At 47.9% G+C, this 19142-nt stretch overlaps 1 protein-coding gene across 10 annotated transcripts in view; it reads right to left on the bottom strand.

Annotated features, from left to right (window-relative positions):
• The window catches only part of Myo5c (myosin VC), a 75517-nt gene that overhangs the window by 43661 nt on the left and 12714 nt on the right, over positions 1 to 19142 (bottom strand). For all 10 annotated transcript variants that reach the window (XR_001778835.2, XR_379407.4, XR_001778836.2 and 7 more), the window contains exons 3-12: positions 18690 to 18855; positions 17543 to 17687; positions 13936 to 14092; positions 13309 to 13452; positions 12303 to 12384; positions 11194 to 11301; positions 7888 to 7994; positions 5601 to 5866; positions 1536 to 1617; positions 700 to 840 (exon numbers count right to left, since the gene is read on the bottom strand). Coding sequence is in view for 7 of the 10 variants with exons in the window: in XM_006510940.4 (XP_006511003.1) it covers positions 700 to 840; positions 1536 to 1617; positions 5601 to 5866; positions 7888 to 7994; positions 11194 to 11301; positions 12303 to 12384; positions 13309 to 13452; positions 13936 to 14092; positions 17543 to 17687; positions 18690 to 18855 (1398 nt within the window). In the remaining 3 variants the exon portion in view is untranslated. The remainder of the gene's footprint in view (positions 1 to 699; positions 841 to 1535; positions 1618 to 5600; positions 5867 to 7887; positions 7995 to 11193; positions 11302 to 12302; positions 12385 to 13308; positions 13453 to 13935; positions 14093 to 17542; positions 17688 to 18689; positions 18856 to 19142) is intronic.

Below are 19142 nucleotides of genomic sequence, written 5' to 3'. Positions count from 1 at the left end.
CCTCTCATGTCCCAGTTCAGTCTGGACCCTTCTGGATGCCTCTGGTTGTTCTTTCCCTTATATCTTCTGTTAACATTTCAAATCCCAGACAAACGGCTGGGGTGCCTATTTAACATAGCAAAGAAGACCTGGCTGCTAGGTTCACTCTGCATCCCTCAGTCCCTACCTGTTCCAGGGCCCTCCTGGATGGCCGACCCTGCCCCCTACCCTAGGAGGATGGGTTGCCCTTATCTATATAATCTAACCATTTTGGTTACCTGCTCTCTTTGTACCTTTGGGGCCTCCTGGCTTGCAGTACCTGGTTCCCCTGCTCGCCCCTCTCTCTTCCCCTACCCCGCTCCTTACACGGCCCAGCTCTGGGTCAGGTCCACTCTGGACTCTCCCAGATGTGCTTGCCTCTGGCTGTGCTCTCCCGCATATCTATAATAAATTCTCCCCTCTCCATACCCAGGAGCCTCCAGATTACCTTTTTCCCTATGTCTTTTATTCATTCACATGTAATAAACGTCCCCCTCCACCATTCGCAGGAGTGTCATGCCCCCAGGGTTCAGGGTCCACATGAGTGTCTCAGATTTAATATCCAACCAAATGAGTAAGACATCTGGTTTTTCATATACAACTCCAAAAGGACCGATTGGCGGTGTGTGCATCTGTAGCTACTCAGACGCTGAAAAAGAAGCCAGTTATTCTGACAGTTACCAAGCATTCTTCATCCAGCAACTCCAAAATGCCCATTTTTGCCTCGATCAGGTCAATAACAGGCTGGTTGTCATAGAAGTCTATCAGAGTCCAGGGGATGTCCTCTTTCATGTATTCCTCTTGCTCAAGTTTAAAGACGTGCTGGGGAGCCCAGAGATAAGGTGGACATTAGACAACGTCAAAGAGAGACATGAAGGGCTTGATACAAGCCTGGAAGGTGCAGATGAAGGTCCGCTCTGTGATCAGGAAGACCCTGGAACACTGCCCATCCCCCTCCCCAGGTCAAAGCCACTAAGAGGTCTCCAGTGGGTCTGGCTGTCACCCCGACACCATCCTGAGTGGATTCTCCATTTCCACTAGGTCAGGCCTGGACCAAAAAAGTGTCACCACCAACACAGCTGCCTGAGTCCCAGTGGCTGTGGGCCACTGCTGCTCTCTCTCTGGGGACAAAAGCAGCCTCCACAGCCTGGATCAGCCCAACCAGGGCAGGGCAGTCACAGAGGTTGTTGGCTATGTAGGCAGTGTGCAAAACCTATACTAGAATTCAGGGCTTCAAGGAGGCTCCTCCTGGAGGATGAAGGAAACAGGTGATAGATGGGGAGGAAAGTGTCACAAGTTGTTCCAAAACGGAAGTCAAAGATGGCGGTGCAGTTTCAAGATATAGCCACAGAGCGGCATAGCAACTCAATGTATAGCTCTAGCTATCAGGAACATTTTTTTTATCTATTAACCCAGGCATGCTTGGATTCCTGAATGAGGAACCAGAAAAGGCTCATGCCCAAGTCGTGCACGCAGAGGGCTGAGCATCGGCCCCAGGAAGACAAAAAGTCACCTACCAGGTTAAACTGCTGCTGTAGTTTTTCATTAGCGTAATTGATGCAGAACTGTTCAAAGCTGTTTACATCAAAGGTCTCAAAACTGAAACACAGTTGAACAAATTAAAATGAAAGCAAGCCCAGGACCTAATGCTCATTGTAACTAATGCATACGTGTGTGTGTGTGTGTGTGTGTGTGTGTGTGTGTGTGTGTGTGTGTGTGTTTAACGATTCCATAGCTTAAGAGGTTTGCTATGTTTTCGGCAAGTTTAAACTACTTCAAAGCTGCTTGCTGGTTCCTTCTAAGCTGGCAGTCAGTTGACAGACTACCCTTTTCCCCACTGGTTGTCTCCTGCATCGAATCTGACTGTACATGATTCCCTCCCCAAACCAGGCATTACAGTAGACCTGTCGCAAGCAAGCGGCACAATGATTAATCCATGTAACACTGGTGTCAGCATTACTGTCCTCCCTCTACAGGACAGAAAATGGCTGAGGGGTTGGCTCCATTTCTCAGGGCATAGCACTGAGCCTGATTGGCAGTAGCGCTTGAGCTTTCAATAGGAGAACACTCTCCTCTCTCTCTGACGACTCTGCCTTTCCCCAGGCTGGCTTTCAGAGTTCTTCAGCCCAGCAGGAAGCCACACACATCCCTGTCTGTCCTTTAGGCTTTAATAGCTGTCTCTAGGGTTACCCAGGCGACTGACTTGTAAACTCAAGAGCCTGGAGCAGTCAGACACAATACAAAGATGGGGGACTGGCTGGTTACTGCACAGCAGTGAGCCCCTTGGGGCCTGTGACAAACAGGATTGTCTTAAGGATCAGCCTCGCTTAGCTCTTGCCAGCTGTGGCTATACGTGGGCCTAGTCCAGGATTTCACATTAGCTGATTCTCACGAGGAGGCTGCAGTGTACATTTTACTACAGTGTACACTGACTCCTCTGGCGGTGGATGGGGGAGGGGGAGTGGGGACGAGCATCCTGTCCGGAGGAGGAAGCCTTTAGAAATGCCAGCCTTTGTGTGCCTCACTTCTCTTTGCTCTAACTCTGCCTCAGGTGGAGGGTTAATATAAGGTCATCGTTTCAGGAAGGGTCAGAGTCCAAGAGGCCATGGTGAGACCCAGGGGACAGTCAATGGTACCCAAAAGGCAGCTTGTATCCCCATCTTCCACCCTCCTCTTCATGCCCAAGGCTTTGTCCCTTGTGGCTCTGGTCCTATGGGGTCACTGCCCTGCCATAGGTTCCCGGACAGCTCCAGCTCCAGGGTGACTGTTCACCATTCTTTGTATCATTCACGCACCAGAAATGGAAGCCGGTTTGGACCTGGGAGGGACCAGGTCAGGGCCAAAAGGAGCAGGGTTTCCCACAGTAGGGCACACTGTCAAACAATGATCCTTTGTAGGTACTGTGAGCTGAAGTTTAAAACCCAGGGACCTATGGCTTAAGATGCTAGAGGCGCTGCTGTCTGTGACTGTGGTTTGCACCAAGACCAGGGCTTAAGGCTCAAGATGGCTTGGTGACTTTTTCCATCTAACTGTCCTGAGAGCCCTGCGGGAGAGGTCCTCAGTGGCTGAAAACGTGCCATTAGAGTGCTGGAGAGGCTAGCCCAGAGGTCTAACCTCAGGTCCAGACATTTTCAACCCTGGTCCAGAGAACATAAACACAGGATAGTCTGGGACATCAAAAATAAAAATTTTCCTTCACTTTGTACTTTGGACCTCAAAGCTCCCAGCTGCAGTTTTATCTGTGTTAAAGGATGCTAACTTTTCATAGCAGCCATTGTCATGTCCAGGTTAAGCTGAGCTCAGTTCCCTCAGAAGGTACAATACATGTTAGGACCCAGATTAACACAGAGGCCAGAGTGCTAGGAAGTGATTCACCCTGGGCCACAAAGATCTGCCACTTAGAGGGGAGCTATGAATTCATGCACCATTTTAATAACCGCTACGCAAGAGTATCATTTTCCAACTAGAAAATTTAATGGACTCTGAGAAGTTTTTAAAGGTGTAAACACTTTTATCATATAATAGGCTGCTTAGCTGCAAGACCCAAGTTCTTCATTACAGTGGTCTCAAACTCTGTGGATCTGAATTCCCTTTCCCATCCTAATACTCACGCACACACTCACACGAGCGCGCGCTCACACACACACACACACACACACACACACACACACACGAACACACGTACACTCATGTACACATGCGTGCACACAAGTGCACACATTATTTCTCTCACAGTAATCACCCTGACTTCTTTGCCTCCTTCACTAGTAAAATGACGTCCCAGAAGGCCTTCCATCACACAGTGCCTGGCAAGTAATTATTTGTTAGGTAAAAGTATAAACAAGTGGCTCTGTAGTTAACAGGGCGTACTGTTCATGCAGAGGGACAGAGTTCAGTTCCCAGTACCCATGTTGAGTGGCTCACAGTTGCCTGTAACTCCAGTGCCAGGAATAGGATACCCTCTGCTGGACTCTATGGGTACTACACCCACATAGGCACAAATGGACGTGTACACACATACATACACATATCTATAAAAATAAATCATTAAAAAAAAATGAAGAAATATATTCCTAAGCTAAGAAGTCCACCGTTTTTAAAGGCAAGTTCTGGAAGATACAGCAAACACTCCCCACCTCAATGTAAGATTTTTAAGCCAGGCTATTCTATTATTTTCCAATTTTATTCAATTTTTTACTGGTTACTCAAATTATTTCTTGGGATAAGATAAGGTAAATAATTTACTAGCCTAATCCAGTCCTGTATTAGTATTTTCAAACTGTTGCTAGGTTTTCTTGCGAGCCATGAGTAATCAGTTAAAATCTATATTAAACAGTCACTCCCTTCAGTATCTCCCCTCAACATCTGGAACAGGTATTGGAACAGCTGGCTCTCTACCTGGGTGAAAAGTTGATGGACTGTCCCTCCCTCCATGTGAAGGCCCAGTCCCCTCCCTCCATGTGGGGAAGAGCCCCTAACTGACGGAAAGCATCAAGTCTTTGCTGGGATAATCTTCCCAGTGTCCTGTGGAGAAGCCAGTGCAGTCCTAAGAGCCTGGCAGGAACAGGGACAGGAGAGGGGGGTTTCTGACAACTAGAAAGCCACCTGGTATCACCTCCATGCCAGCTTCCACCCTGCCTTCAGCAAGCACCTTCAACAGGAGCTGGACCCCGGATCAGAAAAGCAGGACAGGGCAGAGAGAAAGATGAAACCAAACTCCAAAGTGGCCCAAGCTTTGCGCTGTTTGAAGAAGGGGTGGGACAATTAAAGAAGGGGTGGGGCGACCCAAGCCCTTATCTCTCAGGAAAGGACAGGAACACAGGTGTGTGAGGGCAGGAGACAGCAGGCCAGGCAGACTGGGAGGACGCCAAGCAGCCATAACTGGCACTGCCCCTGGGGAACAGGAGGGTATGACAGGGCTCAGTACCTCAGGGACCTGTAGGGGACTGACATGGCTCACATCCCCCTGCCAAGGGACCTGCTGTGAACAGCTTAATTCTTCCAAGCTTTGGTTGTTACCTAACATGGGGGTGCTTCCAGGTGGCTTGAAGACCAAGAAGCCACTTACCACAGGACCTGTCTGTCACACAATGGAGTTTGGCAGCCATTATTAGTTAGCATTTATTGTATACGTGTGCTGCTGTATGTGGCCATACACGTACGCACATGGAAGGCAGGGGTCGATGTTGGGTATCTCTCACTATTATTCTCAGCCTAACGCTTTGAGACAGGGTCTTTAGTTGAACTTAGAGCCCATCAGGTCAGCTATGCTGGCCATCCTCTGCCTCCCCTGTGCCCTGCCTGGCTTTTTACATGAATGACGGGATCCAAACTTAAATGTTTATATAGCAGGCATTTTGCTGGCTAAGAAATCTCCCTAGTCCCAGTTTGTCATTTATTCAACGCACACTCTACAGAAAGGACACCATGACCCAGGAGCTATATTTAACATCTCTCCATTCAGCAAAGAAAAATAAAATCATCTTCAAAACAAGCAAGACAAGTGGAAGGGTGCAACTTAAAAACAACAGGGCGTTTGACATTTAAACGAGGAAAGGCAGGCAGGCAGAAGAGAATCTTACCCATAAATGTCCAAAACACCAATAAAAGTGTGCTGCTTGCCTGAGAAGTGCAACGCCTGGTTGATTTGCTCGACAATGAAGTCGAACAGGTGAGCGTAGATCTTTTTGGCCAGCGCATCCCTGGCGTTGATGGCCTGAGGCCTGGTCATGGGCTTTACCACAGTTTCCGAGGAGGTCACAATTTTTCTGTTGCACAGCCACTGAGCCACTTTGCTGGTCTCCAGGCCCAAGAGCTCACAGAACACCTTCAGGTGACTGTCATCCTCCTTCAAGAAACAAACACAAGCCCCATCAGGCATCCAAAGTTAATACCGCCCCATCTGGCCAAGTCTGTCCAAGACTGTGTGAGATATTCAGGCCTTGTGATTGGAACTAAGGCTGGAGTAGAGCAGGAGGCTGTGGTGACACCCTCCCTGCTGCAGTGATGCCTAGAGGCCTGGCTGTGTCTTTTTGAGTCTCTTCACTCTGGCTGTAGAAGCCAGCAGGCCTGCTCCAATCCATCCATACAACCGCACCCCCTCCTCCACACTTCTTTGACTTCTCCAGCCATATGCTGTCAGCATATTGTACACCAACCCTGTGGCCAACTAATGTGGCCATGATTCCCTTAGGTGATCCATCTAAGGAAAGGATTGTTACCAGACAGACCTGGGAGGAGTTCCTAGCCTGAGCTAACTTCTCAGCTGACATCAGAGCTGATGGAGGAGTCTCCTGAATATACAAAATGACGTTTCTCTTCTTGAGTCTGTACATGAGAGATGCCACACTGGTCTGCAGAGGTAGGGGTAGGGGATGCTGTTTGCCTTAGCCAGCATGCACTGCCTCCCGCTCTTGCCACTTGGCTGGGGAGCGTGGTTCCATGTGACTTCGCACCATCCTTCCTCCCAAGACAGGAGGTATCTATCACAAGTGACTGCTCTTTAAATGCTCAGAAAGTGGAGGGAAAAAATGTAACCCCCCATGCGGCCCCACCTCCTCCTTGCTCTTCCCCTCACCCTTCCTGCTGCTGCCACAACGGGCACAGCCCTTCCTTCTGGCCCCGCCTGACACCCTCTCTGGGGAAGGGATTGGCAGAGCCTTTCTGTCTAAGAAAGGACGAAAACACCTAAAGTAAAAAGATTGAGTTGGAGGGGCTTCTATGCTAGGACGGGGATACAAAGAAGCGGCAGCCAGTGGACTTTTAAGAGGAGTGCTTCACCTGAAATTCAGTTTGTCTGACATTCTAAGCTCCCGAAATAAATGAATTGTATGCCTTACCAAAGCCAGGGTCAATAATTATAGGGCTCCATTTTTTCTAAAGTCTTAGCTGGGGTGGAGAGAAGGACTCAGCAGTTAAGAGCACTGGCTGCTCTTCGGGGGGGGGGGGGAATGGAGATCTGAGGATCAGGGCCCACAAAGCAGCCCACCACTCCTGTAATTCCAGTTCCAGGGGCTCTGACACTCTCTACCGGCCTCCTGGTCAGCAGGCATGCAAGGGGTGCACAGGTATATACATAGACAAAGCACTCATGCACATAAAATAAAATTTAATAATTAAAAAAGAGAGTCTTAGAATTCTTTCCTTTCTAAGATTCTGCTGCAATGGCAACCCTGGTGCAACAGTGCTCAGGGTGGCTGGGTGGGAACCATGTTCACTCTATGAGAGTTTGGCAGGAAAAGATCAGAGCTGCAATCACATTATACTCAGCTCTCCCAATATCCCAGTCATCTGAGGACCGGCAAAGTCTGCAAGGCCTGGACACGGGTGGAGGGAGGGGCAGTTTTGAGTTGGAGGAGGGCAAGAAGTAGACCCCAGCCCACCTGGTACCCTGGAGAGCAGGAGAGCTGTGGAGAGGAGTGAGACCCACTGCCTACCCTCAGCCTATGGTAGGTAAACTTCCTACTTTCTCCAGACCCCACCTCCTGTGAGGTCAGGACTTCCTGTTTGGTCTGATGATGTTTCACAGAGCTTACAGCTATCCCTGGCACATGATAGGCTCCATAGATGTTGTTGAATAAAAGAACATATAGCAGAGCCCCCAACACACACGTGTGTGCACATACGCGCGCGCACACGCACACACACACACACTCATGCACACACTCATGCACACACACACTCATGGCACACATGTACTGTGACAAGGGAATAAGACAACCCCTGGAAAGCTTTCTTCCTCGTTCCTGCTAAACCAGTCTGTCTAGCAGGTCCAAGCATGGCTGGTCTCAACCGTGGTGGCCAGTGAGCCATGAGCTGTGCCCCACTGACCTTCACACCCAGGAAGCGCAAAGCGAACATGAATCTTACACTGACTGAAGACCTCTCGTTGCCCACCGTGGTGACCTGCACATTGCCCAGGTGCAGGATGGCAGCTAGGATCTTAAAAACATCCATTTGAAAATCTTTCTTGAATCCTGGAAAGTAAACATTCCCCAAGTCAAGGCATTGCTAGACAGCACCTAGAGGCTTCTAAGACTCTCCAGTTGCAGTGCCAGGAGTTGGGGCAGGGGCGTGAAGCAGGCTTTTCTTGGGACAGGAGTGTGAAGTGAGCTTTTTTGGGATAGGGGTGTGAAGTGAGATTTCATGGAACAGGTGTGTGAAGGGAGCTTGTCACGGGACAAGAGTTTGGAGTGGGCTTTTTGTGGGACAGGGGTGTAAAACTGAGGTTTCATGGCACAGGGGTGTGAAGTGGACTTAGTTCTTCACAGTTCCTCTCCTAGATAAGAATACTGCTGGGCGGGGGGGGGGGGTTGGGGGGGGGTTACAGGGAGTATTTCCTTTTCCTTGGCTGCTGGAAAGCTCAACTAGTATCTGGGGCTGAGGGTGTTGCTCAGTTGGTAGAGTGCTTGCCTGGCATGCAGGGGACCCTGGGCTTGATTCCCAGTATCACACTGACCGGGCATAGTGGAGCATTTCTGTAACTGAGGCATTCAGGAGGTGGGGGCAGGAGAACTAGAAGTTCAAGATCATCCTATGCATCAAGTTTAAGGCCAAACTGGGCTACATAAGACCCCGTCTCAAAGGAAAAGAACAAAACCCAGAACAAAACAATAACAAAGAAAGAACTCCTGTTAAGCACCCATTTTAAGTGAGACTAGGCACTGGTGTATTTTATATACTTCATTTAAAAGATTTCCTTTTCTCTTTGCTCATAAGCTACTAGAATCCTTCTTAAGGTGAGATGACAAAAGGGTTTCATTTGTCTCCCCAGTCCCCACAGGCCAATCACTGTGGATCAAGGCAATGGGCTCTTGTGACCTTGGGTCTCTGCAGGGTCTGATTAAAGGAGAGCCTTGGAAGGAGAGAAAGGGAGGCAGGGTGGGAGAAAAAAGGGACAAGTGGGGGAAGATGACAACAAGAACCACGACAATGAAGACAGTGTGGTAACTATGGCAACGAAGATGCTGGTGACCAATAGGAAGAGCAGGAGAAGCAGGCGGCAGAGGGGAAAGAGGAGGGGGGCGGTGGGGATGAGCAGTAGGCAGAGCAGAGGATGCTCTGAGCATGTCCTCCCCAGCTCCTCTGTGCAGTGTGACCTCAGACAGGGATATCTGTTCCTGGACCAGCACTGAGTTTACCTCAATCTCCTTTCAGGCTCATAGAACAACAAGCAGGAAGAATTCAAGAACAGTTCTCCCACTAGTCCTGGGTCCCTGCTGTCCCTCTTGGCTTGTCTGACCTCCTTCACAATCTCTGTGTGGGTCTGGTCATAAATAAACTCTCCCCCCCCCCTCTCTCCCTAACCCTGTTTTGACTTTGTCACATAATACCGCTGGGATCTTGACTGATGCGTGTGGAACAGAGGGAACTGGCCCATTTCCTGGTGCCGAAAATAAACTAAGCCAGCAGCTAGGAGGGCTGCGCGTCCGGATGCCAGCTGCAAACTGGGCTGTGCTGATCAGGATGCAGCCATGCGTGTTTGCGGCACTCCTGTGAACATGGGGGAGATGCTGGGGCCTCCTCCCACCACTGTCCATCACATGTCCCTCTGGTCCATGCTGGGTGGAGAACAGAATGGAGGCTAGCACCGCCCTTGCTGTCCAGCAAGCCAGCAGGCCCCGAGTGCCAGAGAACAGTAGTTGCCACATAAGCTTTCCATGGAGGAAACCTGGGGTTCTGGGTCACCTGGGAGGCAGAATTCTAAGTCATCTCAATACTATTCAAATTTTCTCTGTCTCAACGATGAAAGATACCAGACCAAAAGTACATAGAGCAGTTCGTATGAAGCTGTTGAATCTGGGAGTTGAGTGACAGCTGAGCCTGGCAAGAAAGCAGGTGGCTGATGTGACAAATGGCAGATAAGTGACTGAGAAAGGCAAAGGAAACCACAGAACCAGGGGCACTCCACTAGCCTTCTGTGATCTTTAACCAAGTCTCTTGACCACCAGGCCTTTCAGAGTCAAAAAACGTGTAGCCTCACTGTTCTGGCTGGTTTTGTGTGTCAACTTGACACAGCTGGAGTTATCACAGAGAAAGGAGCTTCAGTTCGGGAAGTGCCTCCATGAGATCCAGCTGTGGGGCATTTTCTCAGTTGGTGATCAGCAGGGGAGGGCCCATTGTGGGCGGTGCTATCCCTGGCCTGGTAGTCCTGGGTTCTATAAGAGAGCAGGCTGAGCAAGCCAGGGGAAGCAAGCCAGTAAAGAACATCCCTCCATGGCCTCTGCATCAGCTCCTGCTTCCTGACCTGCTTGAGTTCCAGTCCTGACTTCCTTTGGTGATAAATAGCAATGTGGAAGTGTAAGCTGAATAAACCCTTTCCTCTCCAACTTGCTTCTTGGTCGTGATGTTTGTGCAGGAATAGAAACCCTGACTAAGACACTCACCCACACTGTATGTGAACAAATTTTAAACCTCAGCGAGTCACCGTCTGTCCTGAGACACTCTAATACCACGTTGGCTGGAATCAGAAACCAGGGACTGAGTGTGCCAGGTCCCATCCCTGGAGTCTGGGTATGGACTTGTTGGCAGAGACCAAGGGTCACAACAACTGCTAGTGACAGTGATCATTGCAAGACAGAAAGGGCTGCAGAACGGCAGAAACAGGCGACAATCTCTATCTGTGTCTAACATGGCAGTGCCCAGAAAATGGAGGAGAGAGCCACTCACAGGCTCGAGCAGGTCTGCACAGGCTTGGACAGAAGCTGTTTTGTTGGAAACAGCAGATTCCATCCCAGTCACTACCTGAGGCGTCTGACACCTCACACAGCCCAGTAGTGGCTCTCACCATTACTAGCCCTAGGAGATGTTTCTCTGTACACTACTGGGAACTGTGTCTATGACTCTGTGCTTATGTGCCGGGCTGGGTCTGGGTAGAGCCAAGTCAGCGCCTGGGGCCAATCACGATCTTTATTTTAAAACTGTGTTTGTTTTATGTGTATGTGTGTTGGTCTCTGTGTGTATGAACCCGTGAGTGCCTGGTGCCCTCAGAGTTCAGAAGACAAATCTCTTTTCTTGTTACTGGAGTTAGAGGTGGCTGTGAGCTGCCCACGCAGTGCTGGGAATCAAACTGGGTCTTCTGGAAGGGCAGCCGACGTGTTCATAACCACCCCTCCGTGCCACCAAATCATGCTCTTATGTTCTCAGAGTATGTACCATTACCTTGGTGTCTCTTACCCAGTAGTGTGAAGGTCTTCTGGGTCTCCACCATGTCAGCTCTGTCATTGACACCTTCAATGACAGTGTTACCTCCCATTCTTGTGTAGTTGAACTCTTCCGCACTCCCTGGAATCAAAAGGACAATTAATTAATTCCTTCCACAACTCAGAAATCGGACACACATGGTTATCAGAAATAAGAAAAAGCCAGGCAGGGTAGCTTTCCCCTGCATCCCAGTACTAAGTTCAAGGCTAGCCTGAGCTACATCATAAAATCCTTCCCAAGAGAGGGAGAGAGATGGGGGTGGAGAGAAGGAAGGAACAGGGAAGGAAGTTCACACTTAATGGGCTCTATTAAACACTTTACAAGGATATCATAGAAACTGAAGCTGAGAGTCAGCAAAACAAAGCCCTCATTCAGGGTTCCTCCTTTGACAGTGAAGCAGGGCCTTAAAAGCAGGGCTGACCCTAAAGCTCTGGTTTTAGTTCCTAACACTCCTGGGATTCTAGGCGTGTGCAGCACGCTTGGTACTTGCAGGGCTGGGGAATGAACTGGGGCTTCATGCATGCTAGCCAGGCACTGGACTGAGATAGCCCAGCCCATTCTCCCTCCCCCTCCCCCACCTCACTCTCTTTCTTTCAGACAGAGTTTCATTATGTAGTCCTAGGTAACCTATAAATAGCTAAGTAGACCAGGTTCGTCTTGAACTTGTGGTGACTTTCCTGCCTCTGTTTTCTGAGTTTTTGAGACCATCAATGTATGGTGCCACAGCCAGCCAAGTTGATTTTCTTAATGCATACATTTCAGGGTCTAAAGACCATCCTATGTTTTTAGACAACATAGTTTGGTTTTTTGTTTGTTCATTTGTTTTTTCAAGATAGGGTTTCCTCTGTGTAGCCTTGGCTGTCCTAGAACTCACTCTGTAGACCAGGCTGGCCTTGGGTCCAGAAATCTGCCTGCCTCTGCCTCCTAAGTGCTGGGACTAAAGGTGCACACCCAGCTGACAAAGTCAGTTGCTTTTTTGTTTTTGTTTTTTGCTTTTTAGTTATGCTATAATAAGGAAGAAATTAACTAAGAATTGAAACCCCTTCAGAAAAAGAGACTTTCATGTGCCTTCAACCACGTACCCAGTTTAAGGTGTTTAAATTCTGACTGCTGTGCGGATGCACAAAGCTGGTAGAAGATGTGGTAATTCCGTTCATTTTCTGACTGTAAAAAAAAAAAATCTCAAATTACCCAAACCCTTTACCAATGAAAATGCCAGGGTTCCAACTAGAGGCCCCTAGATACCAGTCTGGATGGTTGGTTCCTGAGATGGACACCTATGACACCTGTGGCCAGCTCACAGCTGGCTATCCTTGTCACTGAGCAAGAACTGGGCTCCAGAGATGACCTTCAAGTAGACAGCCCAGGAAAACATTATTACATGGAAATATTCTGTGCAAAGGCATGGAGTAATTTGTATAAGCAGAAAGTTCTGAGGTATCATTGGGCTGTTCAAGGTTTCCTGTTGCTCTGGCTAATGCGTTTTAAGAAGTGTCTCCATTTTATTCACAGAAAAGCCTTTCACCCTCCCACCTCCCACCTCCACCCCAGTACTAATCCCCTTTCTCACCAACAGGATAGTCAGGTTGGCGGCCCTGCCTGCTTCAGTGTTCATGTATGAGAAAGATACGGCAGATTTTTAAACTATAAGGGTTTTCTTTTCTCCCCAATCCAAAAACAGTAGCCTTTATTCTCAGTTCTCACGAGGCCACATCTATACATCAACTTTTGCTTTTGAAAGAAAGAACAGATAAAGACCCCAAAGAGGACAGGAAAGCCTGCCAGACTGGATCCTTCTGGCTGCAGATGCCGCAGGTGTCCCAGGAGTCTGAGTATTTGGAGCTAAGGACAAGGAGGTTTAAGGCTTTTTAAAAATTATTTTGTAAAAAGTTTTATTTACTTATGTATGTATGTGAGTACGCTGTTGTTCTCTTCAGGCACACTAGAAGAGGGCATCAGATCTCACCACAGATAGTTGTGAGCCACCACGAGGTGCTGGGAATTGAACTCATGACCTGTAGAGATGCAGGCAGTGCTTCTAACCGCTGAGCCATCTCTCCAGCCCCAGTTTAATACCTCCATTCTCACCTGAAAGACAACTCTGGACTTCTCCAGGAGGTAAGTTCTCATATTGGCGCCAATGATCTGGTTTCTCTCATCAAAGCTGATCTCTGTGTATTTCCCAAACCGACTGCTGTTGTCATTGCGGGTGGTCTTGGCATTTCCAACAGCCTAGAACACACAAGGTTCAGTGTTGACCAGTGACATCCTATGTCACTCAAGGATGCTGGGCAAGTTAGGGGAGAAGCTTGGAGCTGGAGAAGAGCAGCCTGGTTCTCCTGAGTCTGAAGGAGCATGGATTCTGGGCTTCACAGCCCTGGGGTCCATTTCTGCTATCTGTAGAATGCTGTAAAAGTTAGCTTACTTTTTCATGTCTTCTACTTGCAATATGGAAACGTATGTATCTTGCTGTCACGGACTGAATGTGCCTTCCCACATCCACGATTCTTTTAAAAGTATGTATGTATGTGAGTGACATCATGCACACACAGAACTTGTATCCCTGTTCTTGCCACCCTCATTCCTTGGGTCTTTAAGGGAAGAAGTCTCATCAACAACATAGCTACATGCCCAGAGCCACCACCTCCCTCCCTGCCCCCACCCCCCTGCACCTCCAGCCCTCAGCATCTCCTTCTTCAGTTGTACTGTGCCTACCTCAGTTATGGGATTGGATGCCAAGACTTTGTCCTCCACATGGGCATTGCTGCTCGATTTGCTGACGGTAGCGAAGTACCTCATGGCATAGCGTGCAGAGACAGTCTTCCCGGCTCCTGATTCTCCACTCACGATTATGGACTGATTTCTATTGTTCCTAAAAGCAACACATGAGAGATGCACTGAGATGTACTAAGAAAGCTTAACTTCTCTCCACTAAAAAGGCAACATATCAAGACCTGTTCCTGAAGAGGATGAGAGTAGGAGGTAGAGAGAGGTGGTTTGGCCAGTATGGTGATTTCCTACCATGCATGAAGCCCTGGGTTTGACCCTCAGTTCTCCATAAGCCAGGCATGGTGATGCACTGAGGAAGTGGAGGCAGGAGAATTTGAAGTTCAAGGTCATCCTCAGCTATGTAGGATATTAGAGGCCAACCTGGGCTACAAGAGACCTTGTCTTAGAACAAACAAACAGAGGAACAAAAAGGACAATGGCAACAATGACAACAACAACAAAACAAAAGGCTGTATCATTTGTCTATCATCTATCTTATCTCTCTCTCTCTCTTTCTTTCTTTCTTTCTTTCTTTCTTTCTTTCTTTCTTTCTAATCTATCATCTATTTACCTATCTATCTACCTTCTATCTATCTAATCTATCATCTATCTATCTATCTATCTATCTATCTATCTATCTATCTAATCTATCATCTATCTATCTAATCTATCATCTATCTATTTATCTAGCTACCTAATCTATCATCTATCTATTTATCTATCAATCAATCTACCTACCTTCTATCTATCTATCTAATCTGCCATCTATTTACCTATCTATCATCTATGTATCTATGTATTTATCTACCAACCTATTATCTATCTATCCATGTATCTTTGTACCTATGTATGTATGTATGTATGTATGTATGTATGTATCTATCTATCTATCTAATCTATTTATCTATCATCTATCTAACTACCTTTTATCTATCTATCTATCTATCTATCTATCTATCTATCTATCTATCTATCTATCTAATCTATCTATCTATCTAACTACCTTATATCTATCTATCTATCTATCTATCTAATCTATATATCTATCTACCTTTTATCTCTCTCTCTATCTATAATCATGTATGTATGTATGTATGTATGTATGTATGTATGTATGTCTATTTTAGAAAATGGGATGTTAGCAAACTGCCCCAGGGGTCCAAATATTCAATGGACTTCCTTCTAGCTTTTAAAAATTTGTGGCTACAGAGAACACACAGTGTTTCCTGCTCTGACCTTTGTCCCTTTGTTTTGAGGTCCCCAAGATAATGGCCAAGGTTATCAACTACTACAAGGGTGTGGCTTTACAGTCAAAACCATGACTAGGATAGACCACACTGAGGAGATTCAGAGCAAGATCAGCCAAGGGGAGAAGCCATGGTGGGAAGACACAGGAAACCTGTGCAGACTTCCCATGAGTTTTCTTCGTGTCATAATGGCTATGTTCCTGACCCAGGGAATGGATCTCATGGCCTGTAAGAAGTTGTTATCTGGAACCCACACACCAGGGGCTCTGTGCCTGCCCTCTGTTTCTCGAAGGTCTGGGAGTTCAGCCTCCCAGGAGGAGAGCAGGGCCTCAGCATCAAACACGCTGCTTAGACAAAGTGTAAACTTAGGTGCAAAGAGCCAAGCTTACAGGAGATAGACTGAATTGCCCCGGAATTGGCCAGGCTCAGACTAGCTTTCCAAAGAGGTTCTCAGGACAGCTTCCTCAAGCCCCAGTAGCAACTTCTGCACATCCTACTGATATTATTTTAAGAGCAACGATTCAAAATATATTTGGGGACATATGTGTTCTATAAGCCTACACACTGTTACATAATGAAGATATTTTAAAAATAATGCTGTAAGCTTTTCAAGCCATAGGAATATGGCAGTATACTGCTGACGTGGGATCGGCACCACTTAGGTGGTAGACGCTGGGTGAACACTTCACATTTGTTATGCCTCTGTTATGCCTCACAAAAGTCCTATGGCACACTTAACAATTTTACAGTTGTATGAGTCTGGGATTCTTTGTCATGAAAATTGGCCCCAGGTCACAGTACATAGTCTCCTGTGGTGATGCTAGAGTCCCTGGTCCAGTTCTTTCTTCTCAAAAAGGAGGAAAGGAAGACCCTAGAAAGGTTGCGGACAAGAGTCGCTCAAGAAAGGCAGATGGCTCAGTCCATCATCAAGCCAGGCCACCACGAGCCCATTTTATCTTCAGTCCATTCATCGCAGTGACACGGATTCAAGCTGGAAACTGACATAGCCCTGCAGTTCCATTGGCCTCACACCGATGATGGTCAAACTGTCACTTCAGATGATGGCCATCAGAATGTCCGGCAGGGGTTTCTGGGAGGTCTTCAGAAGCCAGAAAGTCCCAGAAGTAGGATGTGCTAAGGTTGGGAGCAATCTTACTGCATCTCAGACATCCATCCTTTTTGCCTTCTTGGGAACGTGACCCCATTGTGAGAGGCTGAGCTACTGGCATGGTCAAAGGGTAGGCCAGCCTTATCTGGCCATGTGGGTATGTCCCACGAGCAATGCTGCTCTGTAGGGGCTCTATCATCTGGAGGACAGTCCCTTCTCTTAGTCCGTGTGAAGTAGGGTATGGAGGAGACAGCTTGACCCTGAGGCTATGGGTCTCCCTTAAGGGATGGGGGCAGGCATCATTCAGTCCCTGATGACTTGAAAGAAGTGAAATTTAGCCTCAGGTTGCCCATTAGGCTTCCCTGTTAAACCATGTCTTGTTTACTGCATCACTATGGCTCCCTTGCGCATAAATGAGCCTGCCAGAGTCTGCCTCACAGATGAAGACTATTCAGTCGCTATACCCAGAATTATGAGGCAAGTCCTGAGCCCATGCCTCAGTTTCTTATGCAAGATGGGAAGAAAGATAGCAGTACAGTGAACTTTGTAGGAGTGTGGCAAAACCTGAAGGAGACCGCTGGGTGTGAGAATTCTTTTGCAAGCTGTAAAGTTTTTGACAAATTTAGGATGGTGTTTTTATTCTCCAGCATCCTACAGACAAGGGCAATAGAATGACAAGAGGACAGTCATGAGAGAAATAACTTACACCTAGAATCATGAAGATCTGGGCCCAAAGCCCAGCTCTCTCTTTAGCCTACTGCATATGCCAGGGGTTAGGTTACTGTGGAAAGGCATGGATATCACAGGCTGCCCTGTGGGTACCAAGGTGATGCTTGAAGTGTGAACCCAGTGCTTTTGTTGCAAGAGGATTTTTGTAAAAGTCCAGTAGCAAAATCTGCAGGGTCATGCAAAAGCGAGGTGAGGGCACCAGGTTAAAATCCAAACCTGTGGCTAGAACCTGTGCTTAGCTGGCAGTGAGGCTGCCTCCTTAAACTGGATCAAAACCAGACCACAAACCACAGACATCTCACGCTGCAGAGTCACTAGGTCCTCCCCCAGCCAAACGGGCTGCAGGGAAACACAGACCTGACTTCTGAGCTCAAAACAGCTTCCTTTCACTGTGAGGGCTGAGCAGAGGCAGAGAGAGTAGAGGCAGAGAGAGGAAGAGCCGAGGAAGGCCGGTCTGGCAGCAAACTACCTGGCCATCTGCTTGTAGGCCTCCTCTGCAACCGCAAAGATGTGTGGGTCCATGTCACCCATGTTCTGTCCGCTGTAGGCGTGGATGATGGCATCCCCGTATATTGGTAGCTGTTTGTAAGGATTCATGGCCACCAAAATGATTCCTGAGGAAAGAGGTGAAGTGCGGTTAGCAGACTCGCCTGGAGTTTTATCCCAGCCGCTCCTTTGCGGGTGACCTCCCCCTTGAATACACCTTCTTTTTATGTCAAACTCTTGATGCACATAGGTTATGGAACATAATCAAGATGGCTGGCCTTTGGTTTCAGGGACCTCCCCTATCCACGGTTGTCCTTCCAGCAGTCAGTGGGCTGGGAACTTACTGCTCACCCTTCACATGTTACTAGCACTTGGAGATCCGTCTTTGGTCCTGAGGATTGGGGACCCCACAGAGACTGGCATCTGTACACCTGCTCTGCCTCACATCAGGAAACCCTCACCAGGTGCTTAGTAGGTGCCAGCAGTGTTCTTCAGCCTCCAGAGCCACGAACCAAACTTCTGTTCTCTGTTAGTTATCTAGTCTCAGATATTCTATATTACAGCAACAGAAAATAGAAGAAGACACCCGCCCCCCACAGGCTTTTTCCAGAAGTCCCAGTTCTTTTTAAATTCTTTTTTTTTTTTTTTTGGTTTGTCGAGACAGGGTTTCTCTGTGTAGCCGTGGCTGTCCTGGAACTCATTCTAGACCAGGCTGGCCTCGAACTCAGAGATCCACCTGCCTCTCCAGTTCTTCACTGAAAGCTTGTGCTTGACCTGGGTCCAGTCACTCAATGCTCTGAATCTCGGTTATCTGACAGTCACCTTCCTCTAAGGCTGTTCTGATGTCTGGGTGGGGTGACACATGGGGAAAAGAACTGCGTTTTTGAAAGTCCCAACGTAAATGTAACAATGACAACAATGTCCCAAGAAGTAATAAGTGTGTTGGATGTGGTGAGAGACTCAGACACGAGCCCATGGTGATCTTTCCTCCTAGTCCATCTTCGTTCCCACGAGCAGTTCTCCTTACACAGACACCTCTTTTTACACACACTCTCAACACTCAGCATCGAGAGTGCTCGGGGCACGCAGACGGTAGGCCTGGGGGTGAGGGTGTCGTACTGTATCCTTACCACTGTAGGTGTAGATGAGTTTGGACTCTGCGAAGCGGATTCTGAGATTATGCAGCACTGCGGGCTCATGGAGGTAGCTGAGGGCTGTGAGGTCATTCTCACCCACCAGGATGTCAGGGTTCCGAAGCGGAGGCAGTGACCCTGGGTCAACAGGGTATTCCAGCTCCTATAAACAAAGACAGACGTAAACTTCTAGAAATAGAGGACCTTCGGTATTTCTGCTAAACTGTCTCCTCCTATCCACCTCCCATAGACGCACTTCTCACATTAAAACAACACCACCAAAACCCAAATCAAAACAACCACACCCCACACTTTTTAAGAGGTTATTTGTGTGTGGGTATATGTGTGTGGATGGTTTGCTTGCTAGTGTGTATATGCATGACATTTATGCAGTACCTGCAGCAGCCACAAGGGGACGTTGGATTTCCCCCCCTTGGAGCTGTAGTTACA

The sequence above is a fragment of the Mus musculus genome, chromosome 9 (assembly GCF_000001635.26).
Source record: "Mus musculus strain C57BL/6J chromosome 9, GRCm38.p6 C57BL/6J".
Taxonomy (NCBI): Eukaryota; Metazoa; Chordata; class Mammalia; order Rodentia; family Muridae; genus Mus; species Mus musculus.
The sequence above is the reverse complement of the archived record's forward strand: the minus strand, read 5'-3'. Positions and strand labels throughout refer to the sequence as shown.